Raw genomic sequence first — 7,991 nt, forward strand, 5'->3', positions numbered from 1 at the left:
TCTCCCTTTCGCGGGGACCGCGCAGCTTGTGTCTAGGGAAGAGGATGCAGGGCGGAAGAAAATAAACAATGTTAGCAGTACACACTGCACCCGACAAGCGACCGCTACACTTTGCTTAAAATGGAGAGGGAGGCTATTCCTCAGCACGCTCACACCCTATTTTAGACAATTTTAAAAAAAGGTTTTTTTTTCTAGAAATGATAATAAATTTTAGCAAAGTTATGGTGTAATTTGAGGAAAATAAAACAGAGAGCCTGGGAGACCCTTTTTCCGTTGGTATTTTTTTTTTAAAGATGCATTTATTTTAGTTTAGTTTGTGTAAGAGAAAGAGAGCAACTATACACGCAGACTTCTCCACATACACATCGATAAAAGAATCAATTCACTCGACACTACAGCGTCAACATGTACAACGGGCTGTCGCCTGCGCACGGAAAACGATTTTTATAAACTTATGCTACTTTCGTTTTCCAGGTATTTGGGTGAAAAAGAAAGTAGCCTTCCTGGTAACATGACAAAGCACATATTGTATTATGTCTCTCATACAACGTCACGGAACTAAATACCTTACAAGTGTTTTTCTTCTGAAACAGGCTCAATCGGTTACTAGTGACTAGGTTACAGACGGCCAGTTGCGACCCTCACATGTGCAGGAGAAGAAAACAGATTGTTGTGGTGACGTGGTTGGACTAGGAACACGACGGAGTAGCAGCCGTTGACTGACATTTTGAAAGGATTGTTTTCGTAATTTTCTGACACCTCTACCGACGTCGAGGAGAAGGGCGATGGCAACATGCAGTGTACCTGATGACCCTGCGTCTGTGTGCAGCGTGTGTCTGGAGCCATACATGGAACGGAATCCCAAAATATTGCCATGTTTTCACACATTTTGCCTCCCCTGCTTAAAAGATTTAGAGACCCATCACTTGGTGAGTATAATTTAATCCTGTCAAACAACTTATTTCACACACAAATAAACCAACTCGCTATGTATACATTTATGAAGATTTTCGTTTGTGTCTTCTTTCTCTTCATTTAATTCTCTTCGTCTGTAAATTTGTATTTTATTTTTCGGATATGTGTATTTTAAGAAATAACTGCCACATTTTTAGCCCCTACAATTAACACAGCATCAATCACTCGATTTTTACTCTAGAACATACCTTGTGCGAATCGGCTATAAAAGCCCTCATTACACATTCTGTTGTTCAGGGAGGTTTCTTAAGGCTAAAACATGATGCGCCATGTAAGGTCGACACACTTTATCGAAAACTTTCTCAGCTACACTGACTTTCTTTTGCTTGTTGTCTGAAGCTTATGAGTAGATTTTAATCCGTGGTTAGTTGAGTACAAACATATGACAAAGTGTTAAGTAAATGTTGCACAATGTTTATGGTGTTTTGCTTATTGTCTTTCGATCAATTTACTTATTTACAAAGAAATGTTCCTATTTCTGCTTTGTATTTAGCTATAATATAGTCGTATATCAGCAGGCTTTAGAAGACAGAAAAGTGTGTGATGATGACGAGGGGCAAACGAGATCATTGACCTTTCCCTGTCCAACATGCAGAGCAGAGATCACCGTGCCACCTGGTGGAGTCACTCAGTTTCAGGTCAGAAATAACCCCGTAACTATAATTGCATGCGAAAACCACTTTATAGATCTATCTATGTGCTTACAAAGATTATTTACCACAAAGTTTACTAATTACATGCAAATTTATATCTATATATATTTCTATACTTGAGTTGTAAGTTCAAAATTTTACGTCATCCAGTCTCTCATTTTTGCAGATGGTAAAACCATCACCAATATTTTTTGTGACAGCAAGAACAATTTACCTTTTATTCCGGTATATTGTGCACTAAGGTATGAGTTAGTTTGTAAACCATCTGCGTGATCGTTGCCTGGAGCTTTTAGCCCTTCTTGGTAAAAGTCAGTTATAACCATATTAATACTCAGTGACGTGGAAATAAGATTTGTTAAATCTCCATGCTATATTGAGATAGGCTTAACCTGTGGAATGAACGGCCTACCACGTGTCTTTTAACCTACCAAACCCTATGTCATTGAGAAGCAGCTTTGAAAGATTCCAGACCAAACGTGTAGAAAAAGGATGTGTAGTAGCCATGGCATACAACTTAAGGAGAACAAAAAATATTAAGCTTCTGTAACTACTATAAAGGAGGATTTTTGCAGAGAGAGATTGATTTCAAACATTTAGATTGAAGGCAAGACTAATGGCATGATAGACACGCGAGTTTCAAGTAACTGAGTATTGTAATGTGATAATGCAACAACAGATGTCCGATGCGATAATGAAAATCGTTTAGAAATCGGACATTAAATGGTATGGAATCTAGAGCATTACAATCAGGATAATTGAGTGTCATCCACAGTTCTGTCCTTGCAGGTAATAGTGTATCAAACACACTTTTTAAATATTTTGATTTTGGCTATTTCGAAATACAAAGCAAATACAATTTGTTGATATTGAGGACAGCTTTGAAATAAATGTAAAATTCGTTTAGCTATTTATTAAGTCGAGTTGCCTTGTTATCGTGCCTGAAAATTTGTTTTCAGTCCAATTTCTACTTGACGTAGAAAACACTCAAATGTGAGGTATGCAAACGAGATGAAGAAGCTACGTACAGCTGTACTGACTGTGGTCACAACATGTGCACCCAGTGCCAGACGTGCCATGACATATTTACCTCCAGTCATCATGTACAGCAGTTAGTCGGTAGTAACAAGCGGCATTCTCAAAATAGTTACAATACAGACTTTGAGCAGAAACGTGCCAACCAACTCAAGGTACTGGAGGTGGCGCTAGTGACGATGATGGAGGAGGAAGATATGTTGCAACGGCAGAGGCAGGCGGTGACTGACGTCATCACCAGGCGGGCCGACGCCATGAGGGCGCTAGTGACGCAGACGGAGGAGAAGAGTCAAAGGGCGGTCAATGAAAAAGCCGATAATTTGGGTAAACAGATACAAAATAAGATGACCACTGCTCGCCAGAAGCACGCCATGATTGTAACACCACAAGTCTTTACTCATGGACAGCCCACGTTACTTAGTAATGATGATTTTGAATATTATCAACAGCAGAGCCGAAGAGGACGACAAGTGAAGACTCTACTGCACCAGTTCAACGACTTTGCCATTGACCTGCAGGCCGTAGAAGCCTACATAGGTAAGGTGTGTGATGACCAACTGACTGCATTGGAGACTAGCTTACCTGTGGCAAGTGACGTCAGCAGTGGAACCATGACAGAAATGTCAGACGATAAACCTGCTACGTCACAAACGTCAGACATAACAAAACTAACACGTGACATTTCAGACATTGAGGACACGCTGGCAGCACTAGATGCATGCACACAAAACTTGGAGAGTCAGAATCAAACCAATGTTTCCTTTTTGAAAGATGAAGACTTAAAGATACAACAAAATGTTGCAGCTTGTCAGAAAAATATGGATGATTGTACAAGAAACATTTCAAATATTCAAAAAGACATAGCCAGCATGCGCCAGGAGTTTGAAACAATGAAAGCTTCTAACTCTACTTTACAGAATGATGTTGAAATCATTAAGAAAGAATCATCGAGCAATAAAATGGAAACCCAAAAAGTGAAAGATGTGGCTAACGACTTGAGAACAGAACTGAAGACTTTTAAAGGTGAGATAGTGATTATCTCGTTCACATTTGTTACAGCGATTTTGTCTAGCTTAGTATTTCTATTTCTTTTACTGTACTTATGTATGATAAAAGATAAAGTTACAACTGTTCACTTTCTAATAATAAAACATTTGAAAAATGCACTCCCATTGGTTTTAAAGATGGATATGTAAGATTAAATAAACAAGTTCAAGTCTTGAAATTTTCTATAATTAAAACGTCTAAATATTTCAAGCATTTATGGCCAGTGTAATGATAGTGTGAAAACTGTTGCTGCTAGTCACGAAGATTAAAACGAAAAAACCTGAGATGATGATAACAATAAAAAGTATAAATAATTTTGCTTTGTCTTTTTCATCTTTTTTGTCAATACTGCAATATCATATAAATTCTGTTCAGGCCTACAACAATGCGACCGGCATTCTCGTCGCTCCTGTCACAGGAATCTACTTCTTTATGGCCAGCGCGATGAACACAAAGGAGTCAGGGAATCTTTATCTTGATATTTTAGTAAATAAAACTCACGTTGCTGAGTCGTTGACCACAGACAGCAAGGTGGAGTGTGGGATGAGCTGTACTGTGCACGTAGTTCAGAGACTAATTCAAGGACAGGAGGTATCATTGTCAGCAGGAACACATTTGCCTTCCTCCTCTGTTTCGATGCGATATCTTGAAACGTCCTTTGCTGGCGTTTTAGTGCAACAAGAGTTTGGCGTGGTATAGTGGTAGCACTGGCATCATCATCATCATCATCGTCATCATCGTCGTCGTCGTCGTTAATCCACAAAATAACGAACACAGCCACTTACCTTGGAAAAAATTGTCAATAGTATTTTTAGGAAACCGGTGATCTACGTCTTTTAAAGCTTTGTTTTTAGATGAGATAGTTTTAATAATTAATTTGTTTTATCACCGTTTTTGGATGTTTTGTACACACAAAAGCTAAAATATATTATACTATTGCTAGTCACATGGTTAGTAAAATTATAGGTATCTTGTTAAAACATAATCATGAAAATGTAGTAGGTGGCAAGCGTGTTTATGATGGGGAATGGTGTCTTTTCGCCAAGTAGGCTTGAAGGGACTGCATTCTTCTTTTTTTTTTTTTTTTTTTTTCGAATTTGCTGTGCTTGTTGTACATATGTTTCCAACTTACACTTTCCTTACATAGACCTCTCTAGCTAACGCGATCACAGTTTCTTAATTTGTACAGGTCGACCATGGGATAATGCTGGTATCAGTGCTAAACAGCCATCCCCTTCAACATTGTATTGCAATTTCTGCTTCTTAACCTTATGGATTTTCTCCTGTTGGTTTGATCGACGTGTTTGTTTATTGCTCTTGTCTGCTCCAGTCCTGACTGTACATCCACCAGAAGAACGACTTGGCATTCCTATTAACTCTATAGAGCCACTGTCTCGTGTATTGTGCTGCGTGGAGAGCCTGGCTTTGACTGGGAGACTGCGCTATAAGAGCTCACACCAATATTATAAAAATCATAAATGTCTTAAGTTGTATGAAGTGATCAGTTCTTTAGGCGGTAAGGGAAGGAAGAGAAATCGAATTTAATTTAATAGACGAGACATGAAAAAAAATGTACTGACACCTACAATCGTCATACTGAATTCAGAATCACACGGAGATGCAGGTGCTGCTTACTAGTGTTGATGCCCTCTTCAGAAAAATATCTGAAAACGGACCCCGATACCCTCCACCAAAATACAAACAAACGACACGAGTGACTAATTTTAGAAGATTGATGGTAACAATAAATCAGGGGTTGCACCTAGTAATTGCAGACAAAAAATTTCGCGGTGCCCGAGGCACCTGTCGCATATTGTGATCACATTAAAACAGCAAACAGTTACATGGCATACTGTACTAGCTTACATACTTCACTGACATGGGTTGTCTTATAAGTAACTGAGGACATTAGCAATGTATAGATAACACAGAAATGAAACTAAGTCAGTTATTTTTATGTGTAAGAGATGGCAAAGGTCAGATCAGAGATCAAATAGTTTTTGCACATGTGTGACATGGCTAAGAATACGCTTTTTACTCTGTTTAGATAAAAGATAAATCTGCTGTTTATATTTCACAAATCTTTATTTGGTTATAAAATTATAAAATTTATAAACAATTTGAATACTCAATACAATAACGGGCAACAGTAATTTGTGTAGTACTCAAACAGAACTGCCTCCGTAATCTCTTCTCTCGTTCTACAAAACTGATAACCCGGCAGCATTATTAAATGATGTTCAACAAATACTTTATACACTTAGGAAGACAATTTTTCATTTGTTGATAAGATTTGTAGGCACTATGTTAATAAGTTTCTGTGTACAACTGTATTCACTGTACTAACGAGCCCAGCGGACGCGCACAGGCAGGATAGGTAGGTTACCCAGTGAACACTGCAATCATAACCTCGGAGTAACAAGTGTGGGAGTAGAGCAGTGGGACGGTGTCGCAGGGAAGGTCGCGACCTCATAAACACTGCCTGAACACGTCAGTATAACCCAGGCACCCGGGTAGGAACGGGGAAGGAGAGATTGAATGACACATATTAGCACTGGGAACGATTTCGAGGGACTAGGATTTGCACACTGCGCATCTTAGCGTGTAGGTCGTTAGGCAGGTGACAACTTACTGTTTAGAAATTATAAGACATTTGTGTTGATTTTAGTGGGGAGTGTGAAAATAAACACATCACAAAAAAGAATATAAAACAAATTACACATCTGTTTTGAAAATAACAAAGAAACAGCACACACACACACACACACACACATGCACGCACAAAATCATACTATCAGTTCGTTATGCTTATCTGCATTTGGTTGTTGAAGTTGTGTAACGTTTGTATAAAAAGGAACAAATAAAAATTAAATTCGACGACACTATCTGCAATTTATTTTTACTTTTATAACTACGACTGTTCCCACCACGCTCCTTTGATAGTTAACGTACATGTGTGTATGCGAGTGTGTAAAATGACTCCAGCATGTCGTTGTTGTGAGAGTCTACACGTTGTTGACAAGTAGGTCACAGAGATGAGTACAGATGTCCTTGCATTCATTCGCGTGTAAGGTACAGGTAGGTGCACAGTGACAAGCTAGGCAATGCTGTGTGCGCTCGACTGTAGCGTAAATAGCAAAGTCTGTTGTTTAATTACGCCTGTTAACATTCTTACTGATGTGTGTAAAACGCAATGGTTATTGCAATAGATAATCTAACTGACGCAGAGAGTAGTCCTGACTTAGGTCCAATTACACCTTAAAATGAGTTGTAAATACTCATAAATTCGGACATCAATACTTGTTGCTTGATCCGTTTACAAAGAGATCCTTTTTATGCCTTTATATATGCTGTCGATAGAATTTTATAAAAAATCTTAATCGTAGAAACTTCGTATGTGTTATTTTTTTCCTGAATTATGTGTTATACTAAGCACACACATGTGGACCTTGTCAACTGTAGCTTCTATGCATAATTATGCTCCCCTAATGACAAGTACCAAACAAGGGACGAGTGACTGTATGACTGACATTCAAACACGATATGCTATTATTATTCAATCAATAACAATGTTAATCGAAGACATTCTAATGCAATATTCCAGTCTACAAAACACAGACAGCACTAGAAACTAAGTACACCACTACAAACATGTCCACGATGTTTACAGACCAGGAAAAGTAACAAAGAACACAATGTATACTAAAACTGTCCCTTTCACATGTGTAACCGAGTGGTAAGGGGGGTTGTATGGTGACAACAACAGTTCACACTCGAACCAAAAAGCCAGGAACAGTCAGCAGGTGTGCGACCCTTTATTCTCGTACAATGGTCACGGCTGCGTCAATCGCCCGAGGCGCTAGAGGTCGGAGCTGTCTCTTCTTCGTCGTGTCGCTGTGCGCGCTGTCTCCGCCGACTCTGATCTGATCTTTCCTTTTTGTTGTTGTTGAACTTGGAAGGGAGAGTGCTTCCACCTCAAGGCGATTTCGCACTATGGGGGAGGGGGGCCAGGGATTTTCAGGGGAGGGAAGGTCTTTGGAGAGGGTAGGTGACGGTGGTAAGGAGGGGAGGGGAGTGGGAGCAGGGTTGCCGTTGGTTGTTTCTGCCGCAGGTGTTGTTTACTGGTGTTGGTGCCCTTTTGCCATCGGAGTTGCTGTGCTCTGCCTGTCCTGGAGTCCTGGCAAGTCTGCAGTGGTGGTGTACTACCCGGGTTGCCACACCCTTTCTGTTGCCCTATAACTATATCCTAGGATTTTTTTTTCTTTATTTTTTTTTATTTTTTAT

The 7,991-nt window shown here is 39.4% G+C and overlaps 1 protein-coding gene across 3 annotated transcripts; it reads left to right on the top strand.

Annotated features, from left to right (window-relative positions):
• The first annotated feature begins 910 nt into the window (after positions 1 to 910).
• Positions 911 to 6,618, top strand: LOC112566130. Of its 3 annotated transcripts, XM_025242101.1 has the most exons (4): positions 911 to 929; positions 1,494 to 1,613; positions 2,585 to 3,683; positions 4,083 to 6,618. In XM_025242101.1, exons 3-4 carry the CDS (start codon positions 2,678 to 2,680, stop codon positions 4,184 to 4,186), a joined length of 1,110 nt encoding a protein of 369 aa, XP_025097886.1. In that variant the 5' UTR covers positions 911 to 929; positions 1,494 to 1,613; positions 2,585 to 2,677; the 3' UTR covers positions 4,187 to 6,618. The 3 variants fall into 3 exon arrangements, with proteins under 3 accessions (XP_025097886.1, XP_025097884.1, XP_025097885.1); XM_025242099.1 differs by lacking the exon at positions 4,083 to 6,618 and having other exon boundaries at positions 2,585 to 3,878; XM_025242100.1 differs by lacking the exon at positions 4,083 to 6,618 and having other exon boundaries at positions 914 to 929; positions 1,491 to 1,613; positions 2,585 to 3,878.
• Positions 6,619 to 7,991: the final 1,373 nt, after the last annotated feature.

The sequence above is a fragment of the Pomacea canaliculata genome, linkage group LG6 (genome assembly GCF_003073045.1).
Source record: "Pomacea canaliculata isolate SZHN2017 linkage group LG6, ASM307304v1, whole genome shotgun sequence".
In the NCBI taxonomy this organism is placed as follows: domain Eukaryota; kingdom Metazoa; phylum Mollusca; class Gastropoda; order Architaenioglossa; family Ampullariidae; genus Pomacea; species Pomacea canaliculata.